The 21,578-nt window shown below is 35.0% G+C and overlaps 1 protein-coding gene across 2 annotated transcripts in view; it reads left to right on the top strand.

The window, feature by feature from the left end:
• LOC131034674 (probable calcium-binding protein CML21) overlaps positions 1-21,578 on the top strand; it is a 171,459-nt gene that overhangs the window by 76,062 nt on the left and 73,819 nt on the right. For both annotated transcript variants that reach the window (XM_057966256.2, XM_057966250.2), the window contains exon 2: positions 14,913-15,167. In XM_057966256.2, coding sequence (XP_057822239.1) covers positions 14,957-15,167 — 211 coding nt within the window. In that variant the 5' untranslated portion in view covers positions 14,913-14,956. The remainder of the gene's footprint in view (positions 1-14,912; positions 15,168-21,578) is intronic.

Here is a 21,578-nt window from a genome sequence, read left to right as displayed (position 1 = left end):
AGAAGAGTTAATCAAAGTTAGAAGATTAGCTCAAACAACATGATACAATTTGGAAACACGCCTCCATCATCACCACATTGAGCAAGTGACTAACATCGAGTATCAAGGGATATTGCTTGTGATAAGATATGGAGTCTACAAGAGCAAATTGAGGTGGCATCCCAGTCACTACTCCACCAATCAAAGAAGTTCCACATCAACATGTACCCGATTCAATGTACCTGACTCACCCATGCAGGCACAAACTCCAATGTACCTATCCCCACTATCTATTGGTTGAATATTCTATAGATGACGTGTCAAAATGTTGTAATTATTTAATTGGCCAGAATAAAGTTGGTTGTAACAAACCCTAATTAGGGTTTCATTGTACAATCTTGACCATCGATGGGGTTTAATCATGGCCATTCATTGTAATGAGCTTTCTATATAACGGCTCAAACTCTTCATTTTTAAAGGTTAATAGTTTGTAACAGAGAATTAGTGAATATGAGAAAGATAGAAAATAGAAGATTAATGGAAGTTAGAAGTTAGATTAGAATAGGAGAAGGAGGAATTGTTGTTAAGACTTGTAAATGGAGATACTCTTTTCATTAAGTTATGGTGAAATGTGTTATTTCAACAAGTCCCATGGTTTCTACTTCTAATTTACTTTCATGTTGATTAGATTGAATGGAGGAGCTTGTTGAATGTATTTGTGTGGAATCCATTTAGTTCATACCACCAACCTCTTGCTGATTGTAAGTGTGCCTTGAGTGGTCAACTGGAATTATATGAGCTCAACTTCAATTGTTATACATCCATTGTTTATGCGTTAACTTGAATGGTAATCAATGTTTGATGGTAATGATTTGAACATCTTTGAATTGCACCTTAGAAGATTGCACTGAGCTTGTGTCAAACTCTTTGGTTTGATGGTGAGACTTTGCTCAATAGGATTCCATTGAATCATTCACTCTTCTCTTACATTCCTAGGAGTAGCGTAGTCTTCCTAAACCCTTCTCTTTTGCTTTTTAATTCTCCAAGCAAGTAGATAGAATCAAAGTTCCAGCAATTCAAGAATTCATGTATAATGTAAGGCCCCTTGGAGGAACAATAATCACAATGACCAATTGTTCTTATCCACACGTCATGATCCGAAATTGAGGAACCTTGGAGTTATCTCAAGTGATCCTTATGCGAATCTTCAGCGCTTGAGAGACTTTGTTAAAGAGAGGATAAGATACCTTGGTATTTTATTCTGTGTTTGCATGTGCATAAAAAACACATCAACAAAAGGGATATATCTTTTAATCAGTTGCCTCTCTTCATAGAGGTATGATATGATATAAATAAGAGTTGAGATTGGAGCAAGAAAGGGGAATAACAATGGGGAATAGAAACAGACAAAGAAGGTATCAAAAAATAAAGAAATCAAGAGCAGAACCTAACATAATATTACCTGCCTGAAATTAGGGAGTTGAACATGTGTGTTGACTTGGATTAAGAAGGTCTAAGCCTGATTATTGGATCAAAGAGAATCAGATCTGATATTGATAACAGATTCAAACATACAAAAATTCAATATAATAACTATGATTTGGGCAAAAACTAGGGTATTTACCAAAGGGGACATAACAAACTAGGATGGAAAGTTTCAAATGTTGGACACTTAACCATGTGCCTGAAGTGCTTGTAATAATTAAATATTAAAAAAAATCACTTTTCGGGGATATATGTCTCAATAAAATTATAGTGATTTTATATTGCACTTTTTGGAAAGTTCCCAGGATGTTTATAAAACAAGGATGAGGTCTCATTTCTTACATAGAGAAGATTGAGAGCTTGTTTATTTCTTTACGAAGATTCAAAGATTTGTGCCTGTGGCCAAACTCTTGCCAACGAGACAAAAACTCCAATGGTTTATTGGAGCCGAGGACGAAAACCCTCTTGCTTCACTAGAGTGATTCCACACAGGGATTGATAGAGAGCTAAAGGTTAGAGCATGAATGAAAACCCTCATTTGTAGTGCATATTTGGAGGCAAATTCAGATAGGGTTTGCATTTGTGCAAAAAGAGGTTTCTTTAGGTTTGGATTAATTAGTTGATAATTATTAAAATTTTGTGAAAGTCTTTTTGGAAAAAGACATTTTAGATTTAATGGATTTTTGAGTTAATGCATTAGATGTCTTGAAAGATGACATAATATTATGGGAATGTCATTTGAACTAAGTCAGCCTTACAAAGAAACAAATTCATAATTTATGGATCGCAATTTTCTTTTGGTTGATTGGGAATTGCTTGGGGACTCTAAAAAGGCTATCACTGGCTATTTGAAGAGATTGGATGTTGGTAAAACTCTAATTTTTGTCTCTTCAGACCACCATTTTAAATGTGATTAAGGAAAGTTGGGTTCCTCATTGGCCATAGATGAAAAAATCACCCTAGACTCGCAGAAATCACGAGTACTTGTGAGGCATATCTTCAGGCGAGTCATTCACCAAAATACTTGCGGCCGTTTTTTAATTAAAAACCAACGATTTGTGCTGAAAAATTGCCAAAAATCATCTCCAATCGCATGCAAACTCGCCGATAAAGACATCAAAATAATTGTTTTCGAAAACCTAAAATTTATGATAGCTTATTCAATCATTTTTAACAGTAGCATAGAGGTTTTTTAATGCGGGACGTGGACCTAGGGCACGACAGTAGGAGTAGAAGCCCAACAACTGTTCATAATAGAATTTGTGTTCTAAGAAATGCATAGTCAAAAATTGTACTTAGCATGATATATCAAAAATGCAAATGATAGATCTAAGATTTTAATTATTTGAAAAGATTTAAATCTATATAGTTTTTCACAATTATTATTTCAATTATTTAATTGTAGACAATTATGTTTGTTTTATGTAAAGTATAAATTATGTAAAAATCTGTTATAAATTATTATTATTTTTGGTTTGTTTTCCGTGACCCAACCTAACGCCCATTTGGGGGTGAGCTAAGGCGAGATTAGTCCCTTGGGATGTACCAAGCAGCTCTCAAGCTAGGTGCATTAGGTGAAACTAGGCCTTAGAGTCAAACCCTCGGCCTAAGCCAACTCCGCTACCCGTGCGGGCTTATAAATTATTTTATTTATCTATATAGAAATCTTTTAATTGTTTTAAATTTATATTTTGTTTTATAAATTTTTAACTGTTATCCATACATTATAGAAATCTTTTAATCTAATTTAATAACTTTTAGATTGTATTTTTGTATAGATTATGTTATTATGTTTGAGGTAGAGGTATAATTTTTTTACAATTATTTATTTAAAATAATATTTTATTGATATTAGTTTTATCTATATGAAAACAAACATAATACATAAAAAAACATATTTTTATTTTCTATTCAGTTATTACAACATTTTCATTGATATGTATTAAGAGGTTGTAACTCTTGGATATGCATTTAATTTAAACTTATTCAGACGTTGCACTTGTTTTTGGTCTATGATATCTATTAAACCCAAAATTTGATTTATATATGATGGAAATCAGTATTATATATTTTCAAATGTTCAATAAATTTATTGAGTTATTGCCAATTTTTTACCAATTTTTTTGGCGAGTCCGGAGTTTTAAAATTTTTTGGGCTAGCCGAGTCCGAGTTTTTTAACTATGCCTCATCCAACATATCTTTGAATTGGAATGGACTTCTTTCCAATTTCTTCTCACCCATTATTCGTAATTGAACATGTAATGATTTTAGCCATATTTTTGGAAGCACTCACATGTTGTAGAATAGCTCCTAGATCACCTCACCAAAGAAAACTGTCAAATTTTATAGCAATATTTGTAAAGCCCATCCTCTTGTTGGTCTAGGTATAGGATTTATTTCTCATGGGGATTTCCAGCAAATTGTTTGTCCCAACAAATTACTCAAAATTTGCTTGTGACTGATTTTTCTTTTGGACCTCTCCTAGCTTGTCTTTATCATGAAGGATTGCATTAAAGTCTCCACCATGAATGTAGAAAACATTTGAGGAGGAATAAAAGATCCGATTCTTGTTGGACTTGTCTCTTTTTATACAAGTGGATGGTCCATAGATGTTTATAAGAATGAAGTGAAGATTTGTGTGGAGACTCTTTACCTCATAGACCAACCAAATTTTTTTTTCAGGTATCTTCTCCATCAAAACTGAATGGGGGCACCAAAAAGTCACTATTCCTCCTAAAGAACCATCAACTTGGACAAAAACTATGTCCCATACCTTCAATTTAGATTTCATGATATCAATTTCTTTATTGGTCAATTTTGTCACTTGTAGCATGTAAATGTTTGCATTTGAGAGCTCCATTTGACACTTGACTAAGTGCTTTTTGTTAGGGGCATGTAAGCCTCTAACATTCCATGAAGAGATCTTCATTGCTCTTTGGGAAGAGTTTTCCCCTTCCCAATTCTCACCATCATACTAATTTTCATCTAACCTTTGCGTCTCTGTCTAGACTTAGATTTTCCTTATTAGTTTTTCCTCCTCTCTTCTTTGCCTCTCCACTATCCGAGGCATTCTTGGTTGCTTCTATTTGGCATATCCCCAATTTCTCAAGGCAGATTGTGTCTCCATCTTCCTCCACATTAAGCTCCGTGTTGTGGGGAGGCTTTGATTCCTCTAGGTCTCTAATCTCCCCTCATTCATGATGTTTGGAGTCTATTCTACTTTGTCCACTTTAGTCCTAACGAGTGATTTGTTCTTATTGTTGATCCCGAATAGTTCACAAGCCACATCGAAAGTATTGGCTTTTTCATCTATGTTCAAGTTATGAATCTCATCTAGGTGTGTATTGAGTGGGACATTCCTTGTTTCCATTTGTTCCTCGCTTTCACCTTGGGAACTAATTTCTAAAGATTCCATAGTGCTATAGGAATTCAAAAGACTTCTGATTGTTTTTTTCTAATAGTGTTTCTTTGCAGCGTTGTAGGAAAGGAACTTTTTATAGTTAGCCATTGAATGGTTGCTCTTCAAACATCTCTTGCAAAAATTTGGGTATAGATCTAATTCCACCTTCTGCCTCCATATGCCTTTCTCTATTATGAGTTAAAGTTCTTTTGGAGGGGTGAATTTGGATCTATCACCACACAAACTTTGGCATACACACTAGAATCCCCATTCAAGAACAGCTCATCGATTTTGATGAAAGATCCTAGAGTTTCTCCGATAGTCTTAAGAGTCTCTTCATTCTAGTACTTAGATAGGAAATTATAGTCTCACCCATATTGGAGTTTTGTTGATCTCATGCTTGATTGGATCGAAATTCAAATCGAGTCTATTGTGCAGAAATTGAGTCCATCCATCATTAGGGGTTCTTGATGGAGAATCTTTTTAAAAAAAAAAAATTCTCACAGGGCTTTCCACCAAGAAAAAATCCCTAGACAAAGATTTGATATTTACCCTTGACCCCCAATTGTTTGACCACCATTTTTGGAGTTTTTCCCTAGCTGACCACTCCCTAGTCCAATTGATAAAAAAGCTTATTCCCTAAGACGTGCCACAAAAGACAAGAGGTCATTTGAATTTAGTGTGAGGGCTTTGCAACTTCTTGGTTTTCTTTGATGTAGTGGAATTAGGTTCATGCCAATGGCAACATCAGAGCTCTTAGGGATCCAAATGCTCTTGCTCCCTTGTTGCCCAGGATATTGTCTTTCCCTTTTGAATTGATCCTTCCATAATTTTGAGAGTTCTTCCGCTCCTAATGGTCTCCTATATTCTACTCCTTTTGTGTTGTAGGAGAATGCCCATCTCTTGAATAGGGGTTTCTTTTATCTTCCTTTTGATATCGTCTGAAGTTTTCCCAGCCCATTTCAAAGGGAGAGGGTTTTTTTTCTAGACATTGTCTGTGTAAATTCGGTCATGAGCCATTTTCAACTCATTGGATTATAGTTATTATTGCCTTTGGAGACACTATTATCTTGTATTATATATTTAAATATAGCATTTTTATTGAGTTTTATAAAATATGTATTGCATTTAATATAATCCAATTTTCTGTACTATTTAATATTCAGTTATAAATTTTCTTCTATGTAATAACTATAAATTCTCATTTTATTTTTATTACAGCCTTTGTATAGTTTAAATCTCAATTAAAGAGGACAATTATTAACAAATTGATTTGTAATTGATACTAAAACCCTTTTTTGTATATAGTTATATCCAACTCACAATATAATATACCTAAGTTCTATTTGCAGGTATCAACTACATTTAAAATATGAAATTTAATTAACGAAGGAGGCAATATTAAGTGTCTAAATCAATATTTTGTAGAAATCATAAAATTTAAATGTATTATATTTATTACAAATGATATAACTTTACAACACATTTAACAAACAAAACATATTGTTATCAATTAAATTAGTCCAAGTATAATAATAATAATAATAATATACATTTAAAATATGAAATTTAATTAACGAAGGAGGCAATATTAAGTGTCTAAATCAATATTTTGTAGAAATCATAATGTATTATATTTATTACAAATCATATAACTTTACAACACATTGAACAAACAAAACATATTTTTATCAATTAAATTAGTCCAAGTATAATTATAATATATTCAAATAGAACATACCATTTATTATGTTTTATATTACATATAATAGATAAAATAGTATTATATCTTTAACATGGCACTGTAATTTACCTTGTTTTTCGTAATGTGACTAAAATAACCAAACTAATCAAATTTTTCTAGTTTCTTAACTTTTCTATGGGCATTTATCTTAAATTGAGACACCAAGTATTTGTATAGTCAAATATTTTTTTCAATTGTAGAAGTTCTAGCTTTGTAATATTAGTAAACTCTGGTAATGGCAGCGACTTACTATCAGTCTCACATTCTTGCATGAAATGGGATGATTTCCATATATAATGACAAATCCCTAGACCCAAAACAAAACCCTCAGGAACCAATTCTTTGGCATTATTGATGTATCCCTTAGGGAATCAAAGCCTTCCTAGTTCATCTGACAAGACAACCTCAGAAAGAGCAACCCAAATGTCTGTATACTTGTACTTTCATTTGGTACCATTAACCAATAGAATCAAAACAACAACCACTAAATAGTTACTTTTAATAAGTAAAATGAAACTACTAGGCAGTTGTAAAATTGTCATTTCATTAAATCTGTCAGGCAAAAATGTCTAGCAGAAATATCTAAAATCGTCTAAAACATTGTAAATTATAATAACTTTCAATAAAAGTGTTGTAAAACTCTCTAAAAGTAAAACCGTTAGGCAATTTTCAGGGGCACACTAGGCCTGCAAAAATCAGTCTATTTCCATATTGCAACTCTGTCACTATCTATAATCTACAAGGTTAGATTTTCACCATAAGCAATGGTTAGGGTCACACAATCATAGGTGATCAAGGCAGGGATAGTGGTTAACTTAACACTAGTTGAACACTACAACATAGGGCACCAAGGGTCAACCACTCTAGATTATTTAGAATTTGACAATTCCATCTTATTATCGTGCTCAATGTCAATCATATAGCTTACATCATATGCAATATAATCAAGAGAAAATATTATATCCCTAGGGCTAATGTAACAAACCACCCTAATCATTTTGAACTTTTGCAGTAGTAAAAAGAAATGCAATGTCATCAACACTTTTTGATCACCCAGATCTTGGAGTGGGCAAGGTGAGAGCATACGATGCCTCCAACCACACAACTAAATTAGATGAAAGCAATTACATATGAAATGGCTGCAAGCTGATCAGAATACATAGGTGACAGGGCTAGCCTAATTGTCACCTCTTCGGCAGTTTGCATAATATAACACACAGGCGGTAAATCCAACATATCTACACCTCTTCGGTGGACTGTGTACATGCATTGCAAGCCACTGATAGAATTCCAATGCTTGAATTAGACCAAAATGGTTGATATACCAGTTTGTTCATGCCAAAACGGGCTGAATCAAATGTTATGGTGATTTGCGGTAACCGTCCAATTTTACGATATGAAATGCATACATAGAGCCTTCGGTGGTACTACCTTCCGGGGTTTACAAGAGTAACTTAAAATGCAGTACAAATTAACAATTGATGAAGTAAACTATTGTTATTAAACTGATATAAAGTTCTGATTATAAAATCAGATTGTTACAATATCTAGAATAATGCCAATTAACATTGGTAAACAATATAATCAAGTACCCAAACTGAAGAATACCTTATAAGGATGATGTAAGGAGCTGGTGCAAGTCTGATAACACTTTGATACTGCTGTTACATTGCCCAAATCAGGTCTAATACAAACTGAAACACACTGCAAACACTACTATTTGATGGAATGTCCCAGCCTAAGTTTGCTTCCCCAAACAGTATGCTTAGATCTGAAATGTCTGCTCACAGTTGCTTTATTCCTGCGCAGGTTTGAAATGAATAGAGCTAAAGATTGTAGGTGGAAAAAGTTGTATGAAGGACAGGTTAGGGATTTAGTTCCAACCTCCATGCACTAGCCCAGTTTTTTGTCCTAAAGGTGTCAGCCAAAACTGGAAAATTCATCACAATCTTTGCATGCCTGCCAAAAGAGCTACAAAAGCATATAAATAGGTGTTTCCTTGATAGGGCACATGTGCCCAACATTGGCACCCAAATTTAAAATTTAAAAGTCTGATTTTAATATATATATTTTATATTTTATTTCAATTTTTAGAAGTGCTAGCTTTGCAAGCTTACTAAACTTTTACAATGGTAATAACTCGCTGTCAGGGTCTCACATTCTTGCACTAAATGAAATTCCCTATATCATGACGGATTTGCAAACCCAATCCTATACCTCAAATTGATTCATTGGCCTTGCCTACATGTTTTGTAAGGTGATTAGAGGCTTTATAGTTCACCTGATAAGACAACCTTGGATAGAGCAATCCAAATATGTCTCTGTACTTGTACTTTCATTTGAGTACAGTTAACCAGTAGAATTAAATTATCAATCAGTAAATAGTTGTTTTTACTAAGTAAAATAGAACTACAAGGGAGCTGTAAAACTGTCATAATTTTTTGTTACTCAATGAAATATAAAGCTTTAACATGTTTCAGTAAACTAAGGAGGAGGAGAATAAAACCCCAAAAGGATTTGGATATATTCTAGCTTGCCCGTTCGGGTTCGAAGAACCAGTACGCCGGTACGGCAAAATTTTGAAAAGGGGTTTGGGTTTGTTTGGGTTCGTTAGTACAAAAACATGTAAATTATATATATATATATATTTTTTAATATTTGTGCAGCCTATAAGCATGAATCAAGATTAACATGTCACATAGCATCATATAAACAACAAAACAAACACAAAATTTTAATCATAGCATCATGATCATACCATAATAGCATCATATACATCAAGTTTAAATCAAATTGACAAAATATTCAAGTATCATTGTTTCAACTTTCAATAATATAAAGTTTAATCATCTAATGGATCAGCTAATTCATCTTCCTCCTCCTCCTCATCATTGTTTCAACTTTCAATAATATAAAGTTTAATCATCAAATGGATCAGCTAATTCATCTTCCTCCTCCTCCTCCTCATCCTCCTCATCATTGACATTGACATTAGATGAGCCAATGCCACTTGCACTTGAACTATAAGTTTGGTCGCTCTCCGAGTCATCAAGTGTCAATGCAAGAAGCTGAGAAGTGGGAGCATCCAAATCAATATGCTCTGGCTCTATATCCCACATCTTCGTTTCCCCTTGTGTGTAGGCACGTTGTTTGTATGAAAGAAGACGTAGGTTGGAATGCACATATACTAAATTCTCCGCTCTTTTTGATAGCAACCTATTGCACTTTACTGAGTGGATGAAAGAGTATGTGCTCCAATTTCTTTCTGAAGCAGATGAACTAGCAACCTATGAAGACAAAGTAAAGAATTAAAGTTATACATTCATAAAATTAAAATTAAAAATTACTAGCAACCTATGAAGACAAAGTAAACTATAAATAAACTTGTGATAAATTTTAATTAATTAAACTTACTTGTGATAAAACTTTTTCAGCGAGGGGTTGCAGGTGTTGGAAGCATGCACCATGGAAGTACCACCAGCTATGAGCATCCTTCTTGAATCTACGACGAAGTGCATCAACACTTAGACCATTCCCATTTGCGAATTCTATGGACTCATTTGTAACAATATCGCGCAAATCATCATCAAGATATAGTCTAAGAAATGCTGCCTTGTACCCATCAGATACTTTTAGATCTCTCCATGGTGGAATCCTTCCTAGTTTATCAAGAAATTGATTGCTATAGTACTTTGGTGTCAAGGCATAGGAAAAATAATGCAAAGGAGTGGTCATCTTATTCCACCTTTCTACAATAATTGCTTTCACTTCTTTGAAGAGTTTTTTCTCGGGGTCATTCTCTTTTTGCATTTATAGTGAACTTTATTTTTTCAAGCATTGAGTCAATGCCATCATAAATCTCACCAATGCAAGGCCTATCCATGTTGGTATAGCGAATCATGCTCATAATGGGCTCAGTGATACTTAGGAGATATGTAACAAAATCCCACCATTTCTCATTCAATATTCTCTCCCTAATTTTTTCTGCCCTCTCACTACTAATCTGCTTCCATACAGTCCAGTTGTTGCTGATCACCATATTGCATAGTGCCACTCTAACTTTCACAGGTCCTCTTAAGACGATTGTGTTTGATGCAAAACGGGTCTCAGCAACCTATAACACAAATTAATGCCAAAATGATTAAAAAATAAAGCCAAACTTTAAAGAAGAATACACAATATATCTTACCCAATGATATCATGAACATTGAAATTAAAAAAATCAGAAAATGTAAGATTAAATTACTATTTCACTTACCTTCAATAGCTCCAAATTCGAAAATGATCTAAAAATCCCTTGAGACATGTGGTGGTTTGTGATGAACATCTGGATGTCCTCAGCCTCTGCATACACATCTTTGATCCATTTTATTTTAGTCCCAATCCTTTGTAGCATAAGATTAAGTGAATGGACCGCACAAGGTGTCCAAAAGATGTGATCATAGCATTCCTCAACCAACAAACCAGCAGCTCTACAATTTCTTGCATTGTCTGTTATGACTTGGACAACATTGCAGGGCCCCATTGACTCAATGGCGGAGATGAGAATTTCTGCAATAAATTGGCCATCTTTTACTTGGCCCTCACAATCCACAGCTTTCAAAAACATTGCCCCTTTAGGGGACACCACTATGACATTGATCAAGGGACGATTTTTAGCATCTTTCCACCCATCTGAAACAATTGTTACACCTGTCTCAGCCCATGAATCCCTTATGGGTTTCAATGCATCTTCAACCCTCTTTATCTCTTTGTCCAATAATGTTCCACGTACCTTCTCATAAGTTGGACCCTTATACCCTCTTGGAGCTTCATTAACACTTTTTATCATTTGCTTCCAATATGGGGAGCAAACAACATTGAAAGCCAACCCATTTGCACAAATGCACCTTTCTATATCTTGGTCAGCAATGTCTCTACTCTCATTTTGAAATGCGGTTTGTAAAGGCCCCTTTGTTCTTTTGCGTGTCAAGGGTGGTTCACTTTTAGGTTCATTTGTGGAAAAGAAGGGGTGGTCTTCTACTACAACATCGGGATTACCCCTTGTTTTCTTTGGTGCGGTTTGATTCAATCTACGGGCTTCTCTCTCTTCTGCCTCCTCATGCTCCCTAATATATTTCATCACTGTCTCATCTCGTATAGGCTTACCATCTTTTCTAGGGCATTTTTTGATGCCTCTTCCTTTTGTTCCACACAAATGGCCTACCACCCGATAATATGAACTATTACGTTCAATACCACATCCTTGGCATCTCCAACGGAATCCCCCACCTCTTGGAAGTGGTTTTAAAATGTCAACATACTTCCATAAGGGAGAAGTTGGATCATTTCTTTGTTTTGTAATTGTTTGTTCATTGCCAATGGAGGAAGAGGTAGATGCCATTCTAGTTCCTATGGCAAGAAATAACATAAACATATTCAAAAACAAAAACAAAATAATGAAAAACAATTAATGTTTCATGTTTGACAATTTGTGAAACAAAAATAGCTGGAAAAAAATGTTAAAAAACCTACCTCTTGTAGCCAATGGGAGCTTGCAAATGTATGGAAATGATGCTGCAACACTTGTTGAAGCTTCAAAAATCAGTCTTCAACTCCTCCTATTTGATCTTGGAAGACAAACTGTGTTCACCCTTTCTTCAACCTGCTGTCAAAAAACTTTTGTTTGCAACACAAATGAGGAGAAATGAGACAAGATTATGTTTTAGAAGTCACTTTTAGGGTATAAAATTCACTTTTTACATGGCGGATTCCAAAAAATAATTAAATTTTGCATAAAATATGGCTTTTTGGGCCGCCCAGCCGCCCGGGTTCGAGCCAGGTCGAACCACCTCTGATTTTCGCGAACCCTGGTTGAACCAAGGTCGGACCAGACCTGAACCGGACCGGACTGGTACCAGGGGTGCCAAGGGGCGAACTTGGTAAGCTAGGATATATTGTTTGCCATGTAAGAACAGTTTTTTGCTGAAATCAGTCTGAACAGTCAAGGCCTCAATCTGATAAATATAACCTTCCTCAGATCCAGAACATAGATATTATTTGTGGGTTCAATAGCAGTGTACAGTATTAGATTTTTGTAATGATGCAATGAATAGTGACTGCCATCTTAATTCAGATCAACAGATATGTAGTTGATGAAAATAAGGATAGAAAACACTTCTATATGCCAAACACCATCTCAATATGCCTGAATGCCTAGTGGTATCATGCATATCACTTTTCCTTGTTTGGAGGCAAGCATATCACTATTCAAATGCTCACTAATATTATAAGTTTTAGATCTATTTTCTTTTGCAAGTTATCATTGATATTATATTGGTTTTGAATTACAAGTCATAGTACAGCAATGAGTCACTTTCAGCACCATCAGGGCCAAGGGCATTCCTAGCAGTAGATGATGGTGATATTACAAATCAGATATATTGAAAACTTCTATATCCAAAACCTAGCACGAACTTCACCAGATTTAGCTTTTGAAGTTAGTAACATAGATCCAGGCATAGTTCAATCTTTCTAGATGTAATATATTCTCCTATGGATTCCTTTTTTGTAAGTGTTGTATTCTTGGGAGATGATTATTTAAGTTGAATGCAGGAGACCACTGCTTTGCAAGAAGGGCTGCCTTATTATGAATTAAGGTCTTAGAACATTTGATTCAACACTACCTTGTATGAGAACATCGCCATGATTCAGTCTTTGGCAATTAGGAGTTCTACATTCCTGTTGGCTCCTAGTTTTCTTTTCCCACGGACCCACACCTTTAGTGTTCTGGGTCCTGTTAAGGCCTTCCCATTAATCAACAGATAAGCCCTTTTGTGCACATTGTAAGAAGATTGGAAAGAGTTAGGATACAGAAATATATAGTATTGTTAAACAAGTTTGATTTCGCTGTTGTATCAAGCATATCATGGCAATAAAGATGTTTCAAAATAATATTGAGTGGGTTACAACTCAAACCAAAAGTGACTGATCAGGATATTTCTAGTCTGGTTAATCTTTTTGTGAAACAAAAATAAGGATGGTTCTCTATTTTGCTTCTTAAAAAAGAAGCATTACATTTTCTCTCCCCTCTTACTTCTTCCCGGGTCTTCAAATGATGATAGCTTGGACATTTGTATTGACATTTGACTCAATATTCAAGTTAATAGCTGCAAAGTGCTATCGTGAAATTAGCAATTCAAGCAGTAATTATGTATTGAAATTGAGTTGCTTTAGATGAGATCAAGAAAAATCAACTACAGAGTTCCTCTCAGCACACCAGAGTCCCAGACTATATTTGTCTATAAAACATAGGATTTGGCTTCAGGATTAAGTTGCCTCATTTGCTTCAAAACAGTTGCATAGTTGTATTTGAAAATATGGAAAAATATTTGGCAAACTTAACTCAATATTGTCATCGAAGGCATATTTTCATAGGAAATCAGACATTTTGTACCTCAAGAACTCTGAACACTTTGAATAGAGTAATAGTTCATTTGTATAGCATAATAAAAAAAATTCAAGTTTTTTAATAAAAACTATTTATCAGATCTATCCATTTTTGTAAATAAATTACAATTGTTAAAATGCTTTCAGTGGTATCAAGCAGGTTATCCTTTTCAAGAATGATATCGGGGCTGGATGTTTTGAACAAGTTAATTTCTAATCCTCTTTTGGTGCGATTTACATTCTTGAAATGTGGATATATACTGTTTATATGGTTAAATAACTAGTTACCAAAGATTTTAGGATATTATACTCAGCTTGCTACATGAGTTAAATGAATTGAACCTTTGTGCAATTTTGATCTGTGTAGAAACTTAATAACTTTGTAGCTTTTGGAAACTTTGTCGGGTTTAGTTATCTCCTTTATCATTTTGGTTTACACATTTGCTCATAATCTCTCTATAAGACATGATCAGCCCTCCTCTCTTTGATATACAATGGAGACTGATTTGACGGGAATATAACAGGACATCCCAATGCACCATTATAGCTTTCATTTAGAAAAAACTAAACACCTTGCTAGATGTGTGTATTTATTTTGGATAATTATAAAAATGAAGATATAGTTAGGGCAATTTATGTAGAAGAAAAGGGTCTATGTTAGCATTTTTCACTGTGTCATCTTTCTATATCCCTTCTTACTCTGGAAGAGTAAGGAATATAAATCTTTACAGACACAAATATGCTCAATGCTTGTTTATGCTGTTAAATTTTTTTCATTTACTATTCCTTCTATCTTCACTTCAAAGAATGCTTGTAGTGGTCCATTCCAAGATCTTACTTTGGACTTGTGTAAATAATGTGTCTCTTATGAATCAGGTTGTGTTCTGATATCCTTGTGGGAGTTCTTTTGTGTACGTTAAATGGGGATTGTTAAAAGCAAATTTGGTCATGGATTTGGTATATTCAAGCAACTGAGCAAACCATCAAATATAGAAATTAAGATGGTCGAGGTTATGAAGAAACAAAAAGGCTCTAGAGAATGCAGTGTGAAATCATTCAACAGTGTCATTATGAAGTTCAACAAAATTGATGAGAGCTTTAAAAAACTTAGAAGTGTTTTTCAGAAAATTGGTGCATTTCTTATCCTTCTTATTATTTCCTTCTTTTAAATATGCTCATTGTTTTATGTTTGATTATACTATTTTTCCCTTTCTCAGTACAACACATGATCTATGCCAGTTATTAGTAAGAGTTTTTTAACATTTCCTATATGATGCCTTTCTATTCTTTTTCTTGATAAATAGGTATTGAAATAGTTACCTTTATTTGTGATATCCATAAATGATATTTCTTTACTAGTTAGCTTTTGGTTTCCCTTATCAGGTAACTTCCAAGGGGCTAGCAATGATTTGGTATATTAAATGTTTTCTCTATAGGTTTTCTTGGAACAGTAGGTAATTACGAATACAATCTTGTAGAAGATATCTGACAAGGTAGAAAATTGCTCTTAAACAGTTTCAGTCAATCTGAATGTTACAACTATGGTATTGCTTTCAACGTCTTTTAAAGTGAGCTGAATTCTTATTGTTTATATTTAAATTCGCATTCTATTTTCAAGATATACCTTCTTTTCTTTGTCCATTCATATCTTAGCTAAGTTCATATGGATGTCCTTAATTGGATTGGTTGTACTTGTTGAGGTGATTGTCAAAATGATATTTTGTTAGAAATTTTGGAATTCCTTACACTGCTGACCTAATGTCTCATTTTGTTTGTTACGCTCCCTCTATCTCGTCTCCAAGAGCTTCTATTGCTTTACCCAACTCACTAGAATGGAGTTTTCCACGAGCTATTTTCACTGTTAGCCAATTACAACCTGGTGCACAACTACTGCTTGATGGCTCAGTAATAATTTCACTTTGCACACTTACAAGAAAGAGCAATCTGCTAAAGCCAATGATGATTTCCAGGCAAATACCAATCCATCCTTAACCACCATTGCTTGGTCAATACTATCATTGACACACTAAGTGGCCTTATGAGAGTCATGGAGCATCAATACAATCAAGAAGGGTCCAATTCAAGAGAACTATATCTTGCTGATGCAAAATCTGCAAGGCATCAAAGAGAACCAGAGAGGAATTATCAATTGCATGAACAAGCAAAAAGAGGAATTGGGTAATCTTTGTCATTGCTATTAGAGTGTCTTGAATGGGATGGACGCAATTGAGAGGATCCTTGGAACTGATAGGACAAGAAAGCATAAATACCTCTTCAATCAGCAATTCCAACAGCTTAGTGTTAAAACAATGACGAATCCTAGGACTATCACTCCCAATCGCATTGCTGCTTTACAGAACAGCGGAAATTATAAAGTCAGCCATGGAAAAAGGCAACCTGGTTGGCTCAAATGCCCGCTGGATCAAACCCAACAGAAAGATACTGTGACATTACCAGAAACAATAGCTGAGAAGTTTTAGATCTCCTTTGCTTCATTTTGAATCTGCATTAGCTGCTGATCATGTCTCCACTATGCTAGTTTCAAATTGAATGTATCTCTCCTTTATATTCTCAGATATCTATTTATAATTTCATTAGCCTTAAGCATGGATGCCACCAATGTTAGATGGTTCTAATCTGCTCCTGAAAGCATGCACTCGGAAATTATTCTTGTATGCTAAAACTCCTTGATTTTGAAAAGATCCATTTATTAAAAAAAAGAGGAAATTTGGAAAGTCCTGTCTTTAGGTGGGTAGGCTTGTGGGTTTTGTAACACTTGGAATGGATTATATAGCTATTTTCAATGACATTTCGCATGGAGCTGCTGGAGGATGGTGGAAGGGACAGTGGGATGCATTTCCAGGATGGTAAAAAGTTTTCCTGGATTTAAGAAACAGGGATGACAAACTTTTTATATATAATTTTTTAAGATATGGAAATTTAATAGCTGTTTTATAATCAAAATTCAACATTTTTGTATTCTGTGGAGCTAAGATCCTAATAGTATGAATGCTGAAACAATTGAAAGGATGAGTTACTTATGAGGTGAAATTGAAACAAACAAATAGTGAACATTTAAAAGGAAATTAGAAATTGAGAAATCTTCTATATGATTATCAGTTTATGATGAAACTGAGACTACAAATGTCAAAATGAAGGTTCAACCACAGTGAGAGATTGAAGTGCTCGATACAATACACCTAAAAAATTAGTCCAACAGTCACGAAAAAGGCCCAATCAAAAATCAAAATTCTATACCGTATGGCCTCTTCCTTGGTCTAACAGCTTGCTTGCTTTTCTCTCCTTTCCAAAAGCACAATAAGCCTTAGTTTAGGTTTTGGGTGGGTGAAAAGGGGTAGGAACCTTAGTGGGCCTTTTGACCCCTTTCTTTTTTTAGTGTTTTTTGTTTTAGTTAGGGAAATCTAGTCAGCTAGAGATAGTAGGGGGAACATAGGGATGCCCTTGTCATCCTAGAGATGGCTAGATGTCCCCAAAATTGTTGGAAACTTTTTTAACGTCTTTTAGAATTCCTCATGGCCCTGACCTGTATTGATAATGGATCTCTATTTAGAAATCCCATTGGGGATAACTAGGGGACATTTCTTAGTTGTTCCTATGTATTGAAAACTTGACACAAGAAACGACTTCCCCTTGGGATAAGTGATATATTTGCTTCATTCATTGTCATATAGTGAACTCTTTATTTCCAATATATTATTTATAGGTTATTGACCATATTGAAGGTCACTAATGCCTTAGGGTCCCTTGTTAATTGTTGACTTATAAAGATTACATCACAATCGTGAAACATAATAGTACATAGTATAGGAGCTTAGACATAATTCCTTGCTTCATGTATAGTTGATGAACAATACAGAAATGTTGTAAGTACTGAATGCCCACCCATGGATTTTATTTGATTTGTTATTTAATTCAATCACAGTCCATAATGCACATTTTTCACTTTTTGACTTCGACTTTTGAAGATATTGTTCATAATTTTTTTAATTATCTTTTAGTGCTCTTAGTTTCTTTCTTGACATCAAAATTTAAGGCTTAAATCTATTATTTCTATAGTTTTTTTTTTCTGTTATGTGCTCAAGGTAACATAGCCTTATTCATTGTTTGAATCCATGCCCCTAGTTGTATTTCTCTTATCGATGATCTGGTAATTTGATCCATCCTTTATACTTAAGTAAATCAATGAGAGTTGACTTTGAAATCAATTTGTTTACTTTCATTGAACCTTTGATACAACTGAAAGTTGTTATTGTAGTTCATATTGCTATCCTTTGTTTCTTTGTATGTTTAGGATTCTCTTGTATATTTTGTCCATTTATTAGATGTAATATTACTTTATGCCCGATGCAAGTTGACCTATCATTGTTTTAATTATCTTTTACGGGACTCCAACCTAGCAACAATATGAAAATCATCTATATTATCAGCATATCTAGAAACATCTACTATGACAAGACTATATCACTTTAACAACCTTCACTATTACCTAAAGTTCTACAAACCAAGCTAAAGTGACATTTAAAATATAACTATATTTACCTCCATATACTTATCTTTGAAACCTTGGTAGACCAAGTAATACGATGCTACACACCATAAAACCCTAAATCAAAATTTGGGAGAGGCTTTCACAATATGACTACACACAACCTGAATCTATTACACCACAACTATGATCATATAAAGATTACATTTGCCAATGAGCATTCCTACCACTAAGAGTTGCTATTTTCCATCTTTTAGATACATGACCGTAGACCCCATTTCCTGAGACATTGGTTATCTCCATCAATGGAGCAAATGAAGCATCGTTTACAACAACGCTCCATGCATGTTAATTTGCTTTATCACCTTTGACCTCCTCAACATGCATGTCAATAAGGCATTTTCTAGTATAGGCATTGTGTATTCATTTGTTAGTTCCATTATTCCATTGTCGAAGGAGACCACCATATGCCTCACGATCATGCACAAATTGTGACAAAAGTCTTCTAGAATTTTGTAATCCACTTGAAGTTCATGAATCTCTTCTTGCATTTGTAGAGTAGCAGCATTTATTACAACATTTGGTGCTTGATGGTTCCTCTTACTAGATACATATGCTAGCTCGCCTTTAAACATTTCTTTTCCTCCTTCCATTTCATTCACATCAGTTGGGAACAACAACACCATAATACTATCCTATATCTCCTCATCGTTAATACCTTGTTTAAGATTTTGCTTCAAGTCTACCAAAATCATTGCCCTAGAATGGAAATGACCATTATCTGCCAAACCTTCCTCTAGTGTCACCTTCACTAAGAAACCTCCTCATAGTTGAATTTTTTTTTTTAAATTGTGATTTGTTATTGGACCTTGACGACGACCCAATGGGTCCCGTTGATGTGTTTTTTATGCACAAAACATTTCAGAATAAAGTACCAAGGTAATTTACCCTCTCTTGAACAAAATCACCTCAGATGCTAAGAATGAGATCAACTAATGTGATTCCAAGGTTTCTACATGTCAGGTCTTGACGAGTGGGTAAGTTCAGTGGTTGATGTGAATTGCTGTGTTTCACTTGGGGACTTACGCAAATGTTTGGATTATCATGAATGATGCGGAATAGGTGTGCTGACAACTTGAGATTTATCAATAAGGCTCTGGGTTTACTTCTTACTAAAAAAGGGGGAAAAAGAATAGGGTTCAGGAAATCTATTCTAAGACTAGGAATGTAGGAAATGATGAATGGATCTAGTGGAATCAAACAAGGCAAGGTCTCACAATCAGGTATTGACACAAGCTTAGTGTAATCATCTAAGGTATACTTAATGATTTTTAGACTATTACCATCAAACGTAGACACCATCCAAGTTGATGCTTGTCAACGGACGCATAATAGTTGAAGTTATGCTTACTCAAACTCCAGTTGACCACACAAGGCGCACTTACTAGCGGCAAGAGGCTAGTGGTATGGATTAAGGATTCCACACAAATAAATTCAACAAATCTTCCACTCAATCTAACATACATGAAAATAAATTCTAATCTAAATTCTAATCTAACTTGGAGGAATTGAGAACCATGAATGCAAATACAACATTTGAAGAGCAAAATCACCAACAATTGAACAATGATTAGGATTCAAATAGCTGTAGCATATACCAACAATTCTACAAAAACTCTCTTACAAATGAGAGACAAAGGGGCATATATAGAGTCTCTTACAAAATGGATGGCCCAGATTGATCTAAGATCAACGGCCGAGATCATGCCAACAAAACCCTAGAATTGCCCTAATTAGGGTTACATCAAAAATAGCGCCACCAACATATGGTCCAATGAAAAGATACCTAGTCATCATATAGGGAATCTTCTAGAAGATTCCTTCCTGCATCTCTCTCTCTCTCTTAGCATACTCCAAGAATCTAGCCAATACTGAATCTAACTCCTCCATGGAAATGCTAGGCAAGGTATCCTGCTGTAAATCAATCACATCCAATGAATCCGAGCAAGCATTCAAAGTGTTCTCCCATTCAGGCATAAGCTTCTGCGAATTATGAACATGAATCAACAAAGAGACCAAGTCATCTATCTGACTCTTCTCCAAAGAGTCCAACTGGCAAAAATACATAAATTTCATCTTGTCTCTTAATTCGGCTAAGTGTAAACCACTAGCATCACTAACATCAACACCCAATAATTCCTCAATCGAGGCAAGAATTTTCATCTGAATGTCCTGAATTAATCCTTCCATCTCCATACAACTCGATTGGGCGTTCTCATAAGCTGATTTCTTCAAAGCTAGTGCACAATACCAGCCATGAAAATTATATATGTCTCCACTGTGCACAATGTTCTCGTTGACCAAGGTGGAATTAGGAACCTTCTTCAATGCCAGGAGGCGTGGAATAGTCTTCTCTTAGATAGGCCGAAATTCTTCCCAAACTCCCTCCAAATACTGGATTCTGAATACAAGCGTTGTTGTCTAATCATATGCTTGGACAAACTGAGTAAGGAAATCATTTGCCTGCTCCCTTGTGCTTTCAATCCACTTTTCCACCTCTGAGTGTGTACCTCTCGCTACCTCGCAATGTGAATGTATTCCATGGTCAACTGCAATAGGGGAAATAAGGGTGGGATCTCCATGCCTTGTCCCTGCAATATACTCTCTGAGTCTAATATTTTCTTCTTTGTACCTTTCATTCTCCGCAATCGCTATGTCTAACTTTGCATTGATTGCTTGGAGGTTGTCACCAATCTCCTGGAATTCCTGCCCTGCGGATGGACGACCAAGGGCGACTGAAGTGATCTGGAAATCCATGGGAGTAGCAGTGTCCGCTGTCACGCCGGCTCTAGGAACAACAATCTGCGCAATCCGCATTCCTGTCTCATCTCTAGCTATGTGCGATAAAATCTCCGCTCTCTTGGGCTCCTTCTTCTTAGCACTCCTAGCTAGGTAGTCATCAATATCATCAATAGGCTGTACTTCTATCATTTGTTTACTTTTTTCCATAGTCTTCTTCAACCATTCAGGAATAG

Source organism: Cryptomeria japonica, chromosome 5, assembly GCF_030272615.1.
Source record: "Cryptomeria japonica chromosome 5, Sugi_1.0, whole genome shotgun sequence".
NCBI classification, from domain to species: domain Eukaryota; kingdom Viridiplantae; phylum Streptophyta; class Pinopsida; order Cupressales; family Cupressaceae; genus Cryptomeria; species Cryptomeria japonica.
This window is presented reverse-complemented; position numbering and strand designations above follow the sequence as displayed.